Source organism: Poromitra crassiceps (assembly GCF_964638095.1).
Source record: "Poromitra crassiceps genome assembly, chromosome: 9".
Lineage (NCBI taxonomy): Eukaryota > Metazoa > Chordata > Actinopteri > Beryciformes > Melamphaidae > Poromitra > Poromitra crassiceps.
The window spans coordinates 41,139,682-41,156,491 of record NC_139630.1 but is presented as its reverse complement, the minus strand read 5'-3'; the positions used below and the strand labels follow the sequence as shown (position 1 = coordinate 41,156,491).

Below are 16,810 nucleotides of genomic sequence, written 5' to 3'. Positions count from 1 at the left end.
TGCCCTATACAACCCCCTCCCCCTCTTCCCAGGGCTTTGGACAGCACTACAGAGGGCGAGAGCACGGCAGTGGGCCTGCACGTGGACGAGGTGCTGCAGACGCTGGATGACCTGATCGAGTACTTCAAGCAGCCCGAGGAGGAGCTGGAACACGAGGAGAAGCAGTGTCTCCTCCGCTCACTCATCAAACGACAAGACCTCTTCAAAGAGGAGGTGAGAGACCACCAGTTGGAGCCTTTCTCTGTGCCCAAGCTCCAGCAAGATCTTAATTTGAAGTGGAATATGAATAAAATGTTCTACAGAAAAGCCTTCCCCCGCTTAATAGAAACACTACAAAGCAGGCTAGCATTGGAGCGTGCCTTGTCGTTGCTGCGGCTCACGTATGCGGAATCATCTCCCAGCAATGATTAGGGCCTTACTCACTGTCACTCACTAGCCCCTTTTACACAGCCTGTGAAAGTCGCGATCGTTGCGGCATCATTAAGCCTTGCCTCCTGTTTAAAAGTCACAAGGACGGAATGGTGAGTCATTTTGTTCCGCCTTTCATTCCGCCAGTGGAGGTAGTATCAGCCCCGAATCAATGTCTGTTTAAAAGGGTAACCTGCGGGAAGACGGATCGAAGCTCAGCTCATTCATAATTTTTTTTAGGGGAAACCACCTCCAGATTGAAGTTCTACTATCAGAAATAAGTTAACCAAAGCATAGGCTATAATTCAATACAACAGTGGAATCAAGGGGGGGGGGGAAGGGGGATCGCTGTTTCCTGCAGTCTCGTCTTTCCCTTCCGAAAAACCACTAACGTTATAGTATTCCTGTGCATTTATAGCCTACTAAATAGCCTATATATATATCTATATATATATATTATATCCCAACAAATCCATAACTCCATATACTGTAGGAATATTTTAATAGATTTGATGTTACGGCCGTCACAGAAATAAAAAGGGGAAAGGCATAAATGAAAGTAAAAATGTAGCCTATGCGATCCATGACTGCAACAGGAGGAATGCTCCGTGCTACAGTTTATGAGTAAGTAGGTTATAATATGCTCAAACGATGTTGACATTATTAGGCAAAATTAAGGGAAATAATAATAAGCTTAAGGACCTGTCAGAGGACCTCTATATTGCTGTTTTTCTCGCAATATGCCCGCAGCAGTTTCGCGTTTTTTCCCCCTTTTTTCTTTTTAGCGTGCGTCTGCATCTGTGGCATGTCGTGGTCTACAGGTGAGGATATTGCCTCTGTTCTGTCAGTCTCTCCGCAATGGTCTCTCCTCAAAACAATACACAATATTTGTATTCCCTTCCAGCAGGTAGGCTACAGCTGTTCATATCTTCATGGCATAGAATGTCATGCCACCTTCCCTCGTGGAAAGCAGTCTTTCATCCCGGCCTGTCCCCATAGAAACAAGGTCCCACAGCCTTATACGATACCAGTCTTGATTTCATACAGACGTAATACTTTCCCCCCAACACGATCTGTTTCTAAATCAGACTTAATCTCCATTCCCCTTGTGAAGCAAACGATAGAAGTTCCAGGCTCTAAAAATATTAAAGCCGCACTCCTTAATGTTAGGTCGCTGTCAAATAAATCTCTCCTCATCAGTGATCTGATTACCAGTCATAATCTGGATTTAATGTTCCTCACCGAAACCTGGCTCGATATGAACAACAGAGTGGCTGTTCTGTCCGAATCAGCACCGCCTAATTATAGCTTCATTGACACTCCCAGAGCTGATAAGAGGGGGGGGGGGGGGAGTAGCGATTGTCTTTTCTGATATGTTTCAATTTAAGCAGGTAACATTTGGAGACTTTCCATCGTTTGAATACGTTGCTGCTATTCTGAAATGCTCAACCACTGTGTTACTGCTGAATATCTATAGACCACCAAAATACTCAGCCAGCTTTCTCGTTGAATTTGCTGATCTACTCTCCTTAATCTTCATGGAACATGATTGTATATCTATTGCTGGGGATTTCAATATTCATATTGATAACCCGACGGATAATTTTGCCAAAGAACTGAATATCTTACTTGATACTTTTGATCTGTCTCAACATGTTTCAGGGCCTACTCACAACCGAGGCCATACCTTGGATTTAGTTATTACTAGGGGCTTCAAGTCCTCTTCTGTGTCGACTATTGATGTTGCGTTGTCTGACCATCTTTGCATCTTTTTCGAAATGGAAATCTCCCCTGAGATCATTAATAGGTCACAAACCGTTAAAAGACGAGACATTAATGCAGGCACCAGCGCGCTGTTTATGGAGAGATTTTCTTTATCTCCTCCCACATCAGCTTCTGTCAATGAGATTCTTGATAACTTCATTTCAACAATTCTGAATACTATTGATAGTGTGGCCCCTGTTAGGTTAAAATTGCTGTCTGGCAAAATTAAAGCACCCTGGCGAAATTCTGCATCCGTTAGATGCAAAAAGAAAGATTGCAGGAAAGCTGAGCGTAAATGGCGGAAAACTAATCTTCACATTCACTATGATATTTACAAAGAAAGTCTTCAGTCCTACAACCTCGAACTGAAAAGGTTGAGACAATCGTTCTTTTCCGAGATAATTAACAAAAATGTGAACAATGCACGCACTCTATTTGCCACAGTTGATAGACTGACTAATCCGCCTCTCTGTGTAGCACCTGAATTCCTCTCTACTGTCAAATGTAATGAGTTTGCTGCCTTTTTTACGGATAAAATTATTAATATCAGGCAGGCTATTAGTGGCTCCACTCCAAGAAATGCTGTGACATCATCCTACACGCAGATCCCTAGTTCGATAAATTTGTCCCAGTTCAGCGTTATCGACCACGACATCTTAGAGGAAACTGTGCAAGGCCTTAAATCATCTTCGTGCTGTCTCGATACCCTTCCAACAAGCTTTTTTAAAAGCGTTTATAACTGTCTGTCGTCGGACCTATTGCAAATAGTTAATAGATCCCTTGTGACCGGCACTTTTCCTGAGTCCCTGAAAACTGCAGTTATTAAACCCCTACTAAAAAAGCGTAGCCTTGATGCATCGGTAATCAGTAATTACAGACCAATATCTAATCTCCCCTTTATAGCCAAAATAATTGAAAAGGTTGTTTACCTACAACTCAATAGATTCCTAACCTCAAATGATCTCCTAGATAAATTCCAATTAGGCTTTCGCCCCCATCACAGCACTGAAACCACGCTTACTAAAGTCATAAATGACATCAGAATGAACACAGACTCAGGCAAAAATTTGATTCTAGTGCTACTGGATCTTAGCGCTGCATTTGACACTATTGACCACTCAATTTTATTGGACAGACTGGAAAACTGGGTTGGGCTATCGGGTACGGTCCTCCAGTGGTTCAAGTCCTATCTTCAAGACAGGAAGTACTTCGTCTCCATTGGCAATTACACATCTGACCTAACTAGGATGACTTGTGGGGTGCCTCAAGGATCCATTATGGGGCCCGTTCTCTTCAAACTTTATATGCTCCCTCTAGGCCTAATTATGCAAAAAAACTAAGTAGCCTATCATAACTATGCAGACGACACTCAGCTGTATATAACTCTTTCCTCAGCTGACTATGCCCCCATAGAATCATTGTGCCAGTGCATTGATCAAATAAATAACTGGATGTGCCAGAATTTCCTACAGCTAAACAAAGACAAAACTGAGGTGATCGTGTTTGGCCCCAAAGAACAAAGGCTTAAAATCACTGTACGCCTTGAGTCTCTATCCCTGAAGCCTAAGGATCAAGTCAAAAATCTTGGAGTTATTATTGATTCCGATCTCAATTTTAACTCCCACATTAAGTCAATTAGAAAATCTGCTTTTTATCATCTTAAAAATATAGCAAGAATTAGGGGATACATGTCCAGACAGGATCTAGAAAAACTAATTCACGCCTTCATTTATAGTAGGTTAGACTACTGCAATAGCCTTTTTTCTGGTCTCTCCAAAAAAGAACTTAGGCAGCTTCAACTTATTCAGAATGCTGCTGCTAGAGTTCTAACGAAGACTAAGAAAGCTGATCATATCACTCCAGTTCTTAAGTCCTTACACTGGTTGCCAGTGTGTCAGAGAATAGATTTTAAAATACTGTTATTAGTCTATAAATCACTTAACGGCCTAGGCCCAAAATACATAGCTGAATTGCTCCCACGCTACGAACCGTCTAGAACTCTTAGGTCAACAGGGTCCAGCTTATTAACTATCCCTAGGATCAAATCAAATCACGGGAAGGCCGCATGTACCCACTATGCTTCTGCTAGCTGGAACAAATTGCCTGAAGACCTCAGATCTGCCCCAACCTTACTTACTTTTAAAAATAGACTAAAGACTTTTATGTTTACCGTCGCTTTTAACTGCTGACAGCTACTATGCAAACCCAATGAGTCCTCTATAAGTTTGAGCTCTTTCTGCAACTGCTGCGCCTGTTGCTTATTGCACTTTCTATACTCTTTTTTTTTTTTTTTTTTTTAAGTTTTGTTGTGATGCTTTTAAATCTTTTATTTTCCTGTCAACCATTTTATGTGCTTAATGAATGCACTCTTTATACTCGTTTTTTTTTGTGATGCTTTTAAATGTCCATTTTACTCTCTTCTTTTCTTTTCTTTTCCTGTCAACCATTTTATGTGAAGCACTTTGAATTGCCTCTGTGTATGAAATGTGCTATACAAATAAACTTGACTTGACTTGACTTGACTTTCTGTGTAAACACACCTAGAAATCGCTTTCTGTGTAAAAGGTCAACGCTGGCTTATTTGCGGGCCTTCCTAACAGCAATATTGCGGGATCTCTGTGTAAAAGTGGCTACTGACTCATGGTCTTTAAATCAAATATTAAGACCCACCTGTTCATCTCTATTTTCCCCTAGGCCCTGGTTCTGATCTCCGTTTCCTTTTAACCTTTTGTCACTAATTGTATTCATCCAATTTTAACCCTCATATGATTTGTGCCTATTATTGTCTGATTTTTGTAAATTGATCAGTTTGATGTTTTTACTCTCTGTGAAGCACCTTGAGATTTCGTTGTATTTTAATTCAAGTGTGCTAAATGAATAAAAATCATTATTATTGCTGTCACTAGCACTCAATATTTAGAAGTAATGTTGTGTGAGGGAGGGTGTAACATCTAATCTAATCTTCACCCAGCAATAGTGAAAAGGTTTTTATTCGATCATTTTAAAAGAATGATCTTCTCTGTCTCAGTGCATGTCATCTGAAAACAGATCTACTTGACAAATAGCAGATCGTCCCAGGTAATAATCTCATTATTTCCTCAGGGCATGCTAGCCCTCCTGTCCAAATGCATCGACCGGATGAACCTGTATGACAGCGCCGCCCAGTTCGGAGAGATGGCCGGGGAGGAGGCGGGCGCCGCGTGGAAGGACATCCTCAACCTCCTCTATGAGCTCTTGGGTAAGCCACAGGCCTGAGCGCCGCCTCTCATGGAACGTCCACATCGTCTGTCAGGGCCTGTCATCCACTGACCCCGGGTCAGACATACAGTATTAATCTTCTGCAGCCACTTCGCCTTGTCTCGCTCCCTTCCTCCCCCTTCCATGCTGCTCCTCTTCCCTTCTCTCATCTGGAGAGACAAATAGGGATGCAGCGAGTAACCAATTTCACTATTACTGTAATCACGGTTTAAAAAGTTACGGTTTTGTAACCGTAAAGGCTCAGCTACACAGAGTGTTTCTGTTCTCACTCTCAAAACAAGCGCGGATTCGCAATAGCTGCAATCAGCACTTTTTGCGAACTGCTGGTCACAGATAAATAGGGACATTATGGTACTGTGGAAGTTAAAGGGACATTATGGTACTGTGGAAGTTAAAGGGACATTATGGTACTGTGGAAGTTAAAGGGACATTATGATACTGTGGAAGTTAAAGAGGCATTATGATGATGTGGAAGTTAAAGGGACATTATGGTACTGTGTAAGTTAAAGAGGCATTATGATGATGTGTAAGTTAAAGGGACATTATGGTACTGTGTAAGTTAAAGGGACATTATGATAATGTGGAAGTTAAAGGGACATTATGATAATGTGGAAGTTAAAGGGACATTATGATAATGTGGAAGTTAAAGGGACATTATGATAATGTGGAAGTTAAAGGGACATTATGAAAATGTGGAAGTTAAAGGGACATTATGGGACTCTGGAAGTTAAAGGGACATTATGATAATGTGGAAGTTAAAGGGACATTATGATAATGTGGAAGTTAAAGGGACATTATGATAATGTGGAAGTTAAAGGGACATTATGGGACTCTGGAAGTTAAAGGGACATTATGATAATGTGGAAGTTAAAGGGACATTATGATAATGTGGAAGTTAAAGGGACATTATGATAATGTGGAAGTTAAAGGGACATTATGATAATGTGGAAGTTAAATGGACATTATGGTACTGTGGAAGTTAAGGGACATTATGATAATGTGGAAGTTAAAGGGACATTATGATAATGTGGAAGTTAAAGGGACATTATGATAATGTTGAAGTTAAAGGGACATTATGATAATGTGGAAGTTAAAGGGACATTATGGGACTCTGGAAGTTAAAGGGACATTATGAAAATGTTGAAGTTAAAGGGACATTATGGTACTGTGGAAGTTAAAGGGACATTATGATAATGTGGCAATTAAAGGGACATGATAATGTGGAAGTTAAAGGGACATTATGATAATGTGGAAGTTTTTTTAATGTCCCTTGGTAATATAAGCACATAGGCAGTGTTTACCTTCTCTCTCTGTTGGAGAATTCTCTATCTGCAGAAACTCCGCCCCTGCCAGCTGCAAGTCATTAAGGCTCTAAATGCTCTAAATTCTCCTTGGATGTGCACATACTTAGAAAATAATACAAAATAAACAATAACAGCCGCCCTCGGAGCCGATTCCACGTCTTGAGCAGAACTTCCGCACTGTCGTTATGACGCGTTGTGACATAAAATGCGTCACAATGGAGCATTTTGCCAGAGGAGGAAATGGGACCTCTCCATGAGGAAAACAGAGCAGGAAGGTAAACACTGCCATGTGCTTATATTACCTAGATTATAATGATAAGAGAAGTGGGTTGATTATCCTTTTAACTAAATTCATTCATTCATTCATTCATTCATTCAGATCGCCGTGAATTATCCATAGTGTTGTGAAAGAAATCTATGTATAATAATGGTGAAAACATGACCCTCCCCCTCAGACTATAATCCTACCATCAAAATCTATAATCGTCGCATCTCTATTTGTGATCATCTGTAACAACGGAGTTGAGAGAGAGAGATCGTCACTGCAAATATACTGTAAATAAATATCTCATATTGGTCTTTCACGATCTGCCCTGCTTTTCCTCTTAGGCCACATCCTTCTCCTAGAGAAATGTGGACATAAGAAGCTGTTTATTCCAAGCTCCATTAACAAAATGTCAGCTGCCATCGGCGCCGGCATTAGCCGCGCTCTCCTAAGGCCCCGTGTTGAGTCACCACCTCTAAAAACGTGACCCTCAAAAGTTTTACTTTTGGACAACTTTTCTTTCTTGGGCAGTTTGTTTCGCTGTCACGGAGTCTTCACGTCAACAGCTTCCCCTCGGCTCACCTTGGCTGCCCTCATATTCATCATCGCTTCCCCAGAATGTACTTGCACAAACACACAAAACCCACAACAAACTCTCCACTGAGTAGACTCCGGACTTCCCGCCGCTAACGCAACACTCGGGTCACCCCCAAGCATGCAACGTCAGTGGGGTGGAGAGGGCGTTTGTGTGATGAATTGGGCAGCAGTCTTGTTTGTCCCAACCTCCTCTCTTCTGCTCTCCACTCCACTGGCCTATTTAAAGGTATACGACAGGTTTTTGGATGATTGGCCAGCTGGTCCACTGACCTGTTAAATGATGTGAACAGAAACACCAAAGTCATCCATGTGTCCCTTGTAGATCATCACATGCTAACTTTAGCAGGGACTACTTCCCTAGTTTCCACAGGAAGTGAAGGTGGTGGGCCTATACAACCAAAAGTCACTGCATAGCAGATGAATAGTGATTGCTCACCTGAAATAGTTCCACAAATAAACCTTCTGATATCAGCTATATTGAGTTAATGGTAATTCATGTTTAACTCATTCAGTGCCAGCCACTTTTGGAGAACGGACGCTCCCAGTGCCAGAGTTTCAGAGCGTTTTCAGTGATTTCTCGAGGCCCACAGAATATTGTGTGATATTACTATGTAAACACCGAACACGGACAAAGAACAATGAGACTCTCTTCTATCATCTGCAAAAAAAGTTTATTGATCCCATTTTCCGTTCTTTAGTTATGAGCCAGAGAAGATAGGCTGTTTTGAGCAAAAAGACACATTTCAAAATTAGAAGCTGAGTTATTCCGCCTTTTGTGAAATGCAGCATTTCAAGCACATTCACTGAGTCTGAAGATAATATTTTCTGATGTAGTGACGTGGTGTAGTTGTGTGGTGCCTGCGTGCCCCACCCCCCTCTCCCCCCCTCAGCTGCAAACTCCTCCCCACACTAACACACAGCCTAACACGCACCCAGTCTATTTTCGGAGCGCTCCGTTTTTTTTTTCAAAAAACGCAATTGACGACAATCGTCGTCATTGGCACTCTACGTCACTAAAGCAATTGACGACGATTGTCGTCATTGGCACTCAATGAGTTAAAGGAACACGGCAACATTTGTACAGTATATGTTGTTACTCATGTACTCACCACATTATGAAACAATAATTCAAAATGACCAGATATTGTAATTTTCGAAGCAAATACATAGCCAGAACTATTTTCCTGACAAAACTGGAACTTCTGGCTTATGTATTTGCTTCGAAGATTACAATGTCTCATAATTTCTACGTTACTATTTCATAACATGGTGAATGCACGAGCCACAACATGTACATGTTTTGGCACTGTTTGAATGTGTATTTGGTGACTTAACGGGGGTAGGCTAGACATTCCCGCGGACTACCAGTCATTGAGCTAAGCTAACTAGCAGGGGGGCGTATCGCTACTTTTCTATTGCACGCACAGAGAAGAGAAGGGCATCTCGTCTTACTATGGCTTACTATATGGCAAATAGGCGAATCTCCCAAAATATGGTTGGCGTGTTCCTTTAAAATGTTTGAATCCACAGGCCAGTAACAACTTTTTTTTTTTTATCACTTAAAGATTTGTCTCCTTACTTTGAAGAATCATAGTCACCTGCTATCACTCAAGATAGTGTATGCTAAAGCTAAAGTGTTTGGAGCTCCATAGCCAATGATCTACTGGGGACGCACAGGTGATTTTGGTGTCTTATGTTAAGTTGACCAATGGGCCAATCTCCCAAAAACGTGATGTACTTGTAATACTAATGTAAAGCCTCAGGTTCTCCTCTCCTTCTCCGATTGTTTATTTCACATTCCCATCACTCACAGTGAGAGCACCTCTGCCTCGGCTCGCGGGGCGGCTCTATCCACGTGTTAGTATTGACGGATAGCTTTCCTCAAAGGGCGGAATTAAGGGAGATTAGATGCCCATCAGTATTCCTCTGGCACCAAGCGCTGTTAAATAGTTTCACACGCATTATCAGTCCGGTGTCCCTGGATCTTAATGGTAACAAATGAGAGCGTAAAGTAATGAGGAGACTTGGTAATGTCACCGCCGTACGTGGCTGAGACGAGGCCATAAGTTAATGCACTTCAACCTTTAATAGAGCATAGAGCTTCTGTCTTCACAATGGTTTCACAAAGTTTCTACCATTCATCTGGTCACGTAGGGAGGGACTTCATTAAGGCCAGTTCCGGGTGGTTCCACACATTCATTGAATTTCAATGTGTCTACCTATCGACTCGGGATGTCACACAATGACTTTAATGTTTGCTATAATCCTATGTTTTTGTCAAACTTAAGTGGAAATTTTATTACATCCCCGGTCTCTAGGTTATTAGACTGGTTGAATGGGCAGAAAGTGCTTTGCTAAGGTGGAATGAAAAAAAATCTTCCTAGAACTTGAAATTCCTTCCTCTGTCCTCTAGTGTCCTCTACTATATCCTTCCATTTTGGATAAAACATTGTTACATTGTTCATGCTTGTTGCTTTAGCATTTCCAGTCCACATGATTACATCGTCTAACAATTAAGGTGGCTTTTACACGGTGAAACTTTAGTTGGTTGAAACTAAGTTGCAATTGAGTTGCATGGTGTAAAGCCTTCTGCAACGCGCTTCAAACTTGTCTGAAACTCAGCCGCAACAGGTACACAACTCTCAACTTTGTGAAACTAGTTTCATGCAACAGCCAATCAAGGTGATCTACGTCTAGGCAAACTATCGTCGATGTGGTATCATTTCAATTGATTTCAACTCGACAACGGCTTATCACCAAAATGAACAAAATAATAAAACCGAATATAATGGTCTCTTGGACACTTCATAAGGAGATTATCCTCATAGAATTCATGCAATCATGCTAAAGTTTTTTCATGTCAACAAACAAACATGAGCTAGGCAAAGTTTAAATTGCAGTTAGCCGCGTTGGCTAACGTTAGCTTAGTTAACGTTAACATGCCAGCATGGTTGTTTTTAATTTTGCTAAAGTTTTTTTGCCTGTTTTGGGAGAATGCACTCACCGAGGCAGATTGTTTATTGGATCAAGCTCCTTGAATAGAGAGTAAAATTATCGATAGGTCTCTCTTTTGAATAGCCAGTCCTTCCACAGATGTTTAGCCTTTTTAGGTTGGTTTTTCCTCCAGCATATCAATAAGTAGGCTAATGCAACGATAGCTGTCTTCCTATTCTCCGGGACAGCCATAATCAAAGAAAGTAGCCAGCCTGTGCCAGAAGAAAAACCGATAGTACACACAGGAATGCAGTTACAATGACACTTCCCACTTGATATAATCTAGCAATAAAAACAAGAAAACAGTACAACAGATGAAAAAATTACAATCTAGCTACTGTGGTGCATGAGACATCATTATTTTTTAATTGCTTCGTGTAACTGTCAAGTTGCATGGAAATTATTTTTCATGGAATTTGCGATCTGCAACTAGTTGTGTGTGTAAGTTTCACAGTGTAAAGCTAGTGTAAAGTATTTTGCAAAGGTCTTAAGATAGCCAATGACTTTAGTCTTTTAGCCTGGATCTGATTTAACCTCTTCAACCCCACCACAAAAACTTTTTACTAAATGTCATGTATATATTTTCATTCTGTCCAGCCTCCCTGATCCGTGGGAATAGGAACAACTGTACCCAGTTCTCTCGTAACCTGGACTGGTTGGTCAGCAAGCTGGAGAGATCGGAATCCTCTTCAGGTATTATGGGGAACAGAGATCTCCAGCCCTCAGATTGTCAGTAAATGCTAAACTGAAGCTCAGATGTCTATTCAATGTAGAGATGATATGATAAAAAATGACAAATATTATCTCCAACCTCTTAGGAATCCTGGAAGTCCTCCACTGCATCTTGGTTGAAAGTCCAGAGGCTCTGAACATCATCCAGAAAGCACACATCAACTCCATCATCTCCCTGCTCTATAAGCATGGACGCAACTACAAGGTGGGCAGAAGTAGAGAGGCAGTAGTAGTTAGAGAAGTTAGAGAAGTGTCTTCAGCTTTCAACAGTAGTAGATTGTGGTGGTACTTGGCAGCTTGTACAAATGTGTGCAACTCAGAAAAATGCATTGCATATTAAACATACAGTACCTACATCTACATGACAACCTTTCTTATATCACTTTCACCCTCATAAATACACTTAACTCCTATTAGCATACAACTTATATTACCTGGGGAGATTCAGTGATTTGGACATCCCCTGATCATCCTAATCGCGGGTGAATTGAAGTTCTTGTTCTTGTCTTGTTCTACCAAAAAGCTTGGCCTTATATCTGTGGCACCAATGATTTAATAGAATTTAATTGTCCCATGCAAATGCATTTCCAATACTAACCGTGTGTGAATAGGGCTTTCGATTTTTCTTCTGTGTTTATTTTAAATTCCAACGGCATTCTCAACAGACTAAAACGAATTTGACATTCAGCCTGCAGTAACAGGCATTACCCTGTCTCCTCTCTCCTCCCTTCTCTCTGGGTGAGAACAACAACAGTAAACTCCACACACGTCTGCGCCTCAGCAAGGATTTACAGTACATACTAAGTGTGTGTAACGCACGTCGGTTCATAAAACCTCAATCACTGTTAAAATCAATGTCAAACTAACCAGTGTTTTAGACTGAGGTAGGTAGGTAGGTACGTACTTTTATTCATACAACTTTTTGTCATACTGTGAGCTTGTGTTAACCTACCTTATATCAAATGTCTTGTCTTTGATGACATCCCTGCTATGTGTTTTATATGCAGTGTTAAAATGTCACAGTCTCTCAATATTTGCTCTGCAAATGGTACTTGAGTAGGCAAGCGCATCCTCATAAACAGCAGCTGCTGATCACGAGTGGCAGTTGGAATCCTGTGGCCCATAGACCGGGTGGCCCATTATGCTAGTGCACATGCTACAAACATTGACTGACAGAATGTGACTGAGCAGCTGTTTATTTAGCTGAGAAATAAGGTGAGGATTTTCATCTGGAGGTGTGTGAAGACTTGCGCTCTCTCTCTCTCTCTCTCTCAGATCCTGGACGTCCTGTGTTCCCTCTGTGTTTGCAATGGGGTGGCAGTGAGAACCAATCAGAATATAATCGCTGACAACCTGCTTCCCAACAGGGACCTGCTCCTTCAGACGCGACTGATCAATGATGTTCAGAGGTAAAGAAAAAGGACAGTGATGGTATTCTGTATATTTGTGCTAAGAACCCCCTCGAAAACGAGATGGTTCATCTCAAGGGGGTTATCCTTCTAATACATTGTGATGCTGCATTCAGGTCATGTGGAAAAAACCATCTTGATGGTTAAAAGCAATGACCCAGCTTTTTCCACACTCAACACACATGTACTCAGTAAAGAATAAAGTTCACGTTTTACAAACACTGCAATGCAAGCCACAATTCCAGCTAGTAGTTGTGCCCTGCCATGGCATTTTAACAGTTGTGATTAGTGCGATTAGTTTACTGTGAGTATAAGACATAGTTCTTATTTGACACTGCACTTTCTTGGGTACCCAGCAGCGCACCCACCAAGTTTGAAGTCGATCGGACGAACGGTTCTCGAGATAAACCGCTTTTTGTGTTGCCAGTAGGTGTTGCTATGACTATGCATCATCTCTCAGAGGCAGAGCTTATCTGGAGTCAGACATAATCTCATTGGTTGACTTAGACCTCAGTGGGCAGAGCCAACGAACCACAGTTTGTCTTGCAAGTATTAGTAACATAGGCTGAAATACCGGTAATAAGTTTAGCACTCTTGTTAGTAGCTGGAAAAAAGTTATCTAGGTTAGCTGCTTAGCCTATAGCTGACCTTCAGGTTCAAACTGAATTATATTAACCTTCAGCTGTCTAGGTAAACTACAGTAGCCAGCTGAGCTTCCAAGATCAGGAATGGTCAAATGACTGAAAAAAAAGTAATTTACATCTACATGTCTCTTGACCACAGTTCATTCTTTGCCTTTCAAGTTTGCCAGTTACAGTTAGCCCTCTGAGAAATGTGTGTAGAACTTCAAAGACATGCACCCACATTTTCAGGCCATACAGCAATGTTGTGTCACACATGAAAGTATCAACTGGTCTAATTCAGTGGCCTTGTCTTTTCGGATGAACCTTTATTTAACTATGTACAGTTTGTATCATTCAAGCTTATTCTTTGTTGTTTTCACATGCAGTATGAGACCCAACATCTTCCTGGGTGTGGCTGAGGGTTCGGCCCAGTATAAGAAGTGGTACTTTGAGCTGATGATTGACCAGGTGGACCACTTTGTAACCGGCGAGCCCACCCACCTGCGGGTGGGCTGGGGCAACACTGCAGGCTACGCTCCCTACCCTGGAGGAGGAGAGGGGTGGGGGGGCAACGGCGCGGGGGATGACCTCTACTCCTACAGCTTTGATGGGCTTCACCTGTGGTCAGGTAGGCATCTTTGTAAGGACTGAACCAAATCTAGTTGCTCACGTAGTGAAGGAATGGATATCTGAAGATGGGGGGAAACAGTCCCACTCTTAAATTGGAGCCAGGTCAAATAGTACGTGGAAGTAATTATTTTGTTTGAACCTACGCAGAGCATCTGTCAAGATGATTCAGATACTGTAGTGGCAGAAGTTACAGAACAAAGTAGACTAGTAAAGCAGTCTGTTAAATGCTGTACTCCACTTTTATTGTCTCCCCCGCAGTCACCACTGGATCGTCCTCCCCGCGACGAAACTGAAACAGGGGTGTATCACCTGCACACACAGTTTTGCTCATATACTCCGTGTTGTTTTGGGAGTCATAGGAAATGGACTTATGCTGTGTGTCGACATAGCGTTTTATTCTCAGCTCCAGCGCACTTTCCTCATTAAAAGCAACAGGAATCATCCGCAAGGTGCACAACAGGATTCTGCTCCAGAAAAGCACTGCAGCTGGAGCTTTTTTCTCTCAGAGCGGAGCGCTTTCAAAAGCTGAGAACTGTTAATCTTTTCAGAAAAGCGCTGGGTTATGTGAACCACCTCCCGTACCATCCATAACAACCACAAGATGGAGAAAGTCAAAGTGGCGATAGAGAAATAGGATGTTGTGTAGGCTAATCATTGAATTTACATTAGGTACTACAGTGATCATAAAGGCAGCATGGATTAACGTCATACCGGACGTGTATTGGTAAGCCTTGCTTGTTCTACGACACTGTATTGTCTGATTAAAGTTAGTAACGTTAGCTTGCTAACAGTCTAGAAGGGCTAACAGCTGGTTAGTGAGCTAGCAGCAGGTACTTTAACATCTGCTTTTCCTCCTCACAAAAAGCGCTCCAGGCAGCGCTCTTTCCACACCAAAAAGACACAGACAAACACACCCATATTCTGTCGCTATGAGGACGTCTTGTCCTGAGGACGTCTTGTCCTGCCCTACATTCCCAATGACTTTGCAGACCTAACAGCCATCCATCAGCCCTCTCTTCCCCCTCTCTGTCTAGGCCGAATCCCCCGAGCCGTGGCATCGATTAACCAGCACCTGCTGAACTCAGACGATGTGGTGAGCTGCTGTCTGGACCTGGGCGCCCCCAGCATGTCCTTCAGGATCAACGGACAGCCTGTGCAGGGCATGTTCGAGGACTTCAATACCGACGGATTCTTCTTCCCCGTCGTCAGCTTTTCTGCAGGGGTCAAGTAAGGCTCGGCGTTTAGCATTAAAGGGAGGAAATGAAAACAAAGAGCTGTTCCTGTTGGGTCGGTGTTTATATGAGATGCAATTAGAGCTTGCGGAGTTGGATAGCTTTAGGTGTAAAGCAGTGATGCAGTGGGTCGACTAGACACTATAGACCGAATCACAATGTTTATTTACAATAACGTCTGCGTAGACAACGCCTGCGTCACATACATACAATTTAATGGAGCGGAGCAAACGGGGGCAGGGAACTGAGATAAAGAGAAAATGGTTCAGTCTCTAAAACGCATGTTTGATGTTTCACCAGCGGTGAGATGTCTGTTGGGTAGATTTGGTTTATCAACACAGTACATAAAATAAGCACGGACCACCGTGTTTAACTAAGGTTTATATCTTTAACATTACAATTACGGCTGAAAATGACAAGAGAAATCAACAAACAAGTTTGTGATATCTCCATAATTCAAATCAATCAGCAAGTGTCTACCGTGGCATTAACGCAACGCCACGGTGATTCGGTCTATTCTGGAAAAAATTAAAAATAAATAAAAAGTACTACACTGAGATCAGGTGGGTTTACCCTCTACACAGTGGTTCCTAAACTGGGGTACCCGCACCACTAGGGGTACGTGGAGGTACTACAGGGCGTACTTGAGAGAGAGGGGGAAATGGAAAAATGTAAGAATAAATCTTGAAAATAAATGAAACGTTAAAATAAATCTGCTTTTTCACCCCATTTCTCATTTTGTAATGTTATATTCTTCAAAAGGTGGGTTATCATTCATTCATTGCATCATACAGTATGCTATAGTTTTCTAGTAAAATTAGTGATAAGAAAATACTCTAAAAAGCACAAGTACACAAAAAACTGCTCCATTACAAAAGGAAGAATAATTGTAATTAATTGCTTCGACACTTGGAAGAAAGTACTGTGAGGGTCAACATTTGCCTCGACATCACACCGAACAAACACAACTTGTGTAATATAAATTATACATAAGAATATGTTCAGGTAAATCTTTTCATCCCAGGGTCCGTTTCCTGTTGGGCGGTCGCCATGGTGACTTCAAGTTCCTGCCACCTGCCGGCTATTCTCCGTGCTACGAGGCTCTGCTGCCCAAGGAGAAGATGCATGTGGAGCCTGTGAAGGAGTACAAAAGGGACCATGAGGGGGTGCGCGACCTGCTTGGCACCTCCCACTTCCTGTCCCAGGCCTCCTTCATCCCCACTCCTGTTGACACCAGCCAGGTGAGGGCATTACAGGAACACAGAACTGGGGTCAACTCAGCTTATTAAACTAGGATAAGATAGGATGAAACTTAAGTGTTAAGCTGCGTTCACACCGACCTATTAAAGTTTTTCGCTGGCATCGAGTTTACATACAAAGTCAATGCAAATGAGCGATTGAGCGTATATTCGCCCGGGAGAAAAATCGCTGGGCGTCCGAGCGACAGAGACAGAGCGATAGGGAGAAAATTTGCTCGTCGCCCAAGATGAAATATCCCAACTCGAGCGAAATTACGCTGGCATCAGTCGCTCGCTGTTCAACGTTGATTGGCTGCCGTGTGAGAGTGAGTCAAGGATCACACTGGCTTGGAACA

The 16,810-nt window shown here is 42.1% G+C and overlaps 1 protein-coding gene across 1 annotated transcript in view; it reads left to right on the top strand.

The window, feature by feature from the left end:
- Positions 1–16,810, top strand: part of ryr3 (ryanodine receptor 3) — a gene marked incomplete at its 5' end in the record, with an annotated part of 215,243 nt that overhangs the window by 66,944 nt on the left and 131,489 nt on the right. The window contains 8 exons of the mRNA XM_083643307.1: positions 33–213; positions 5,275–5,410; positions 11,188–11,283; positions 11,409–11,527; positions 12,598–12,731; positions 13,741–13,982; positions 15,019–15,211; positions 16,241–16,457. Coding sequence (XP_083499433.1) covers positions 33–213; positions 5,275–5,410; positions 11,188–11,283; positions 11,409–11,527; positions 12,598–12,731; positions 13,741–13,982; positions 15,019–15,211; positions 16,241–16,457 — 1,318 coding nt within the window. The remainder of the gene's footprint in view (positions 1–32; positions 214–5,274; positions 5,411–11,187; positions 11,284–11,408; positions 11,528–12,597; positions 12,732–13,740; positions 13,983–15,018; positions 15,212–16,240; positions 16,458–16,810) is intronic.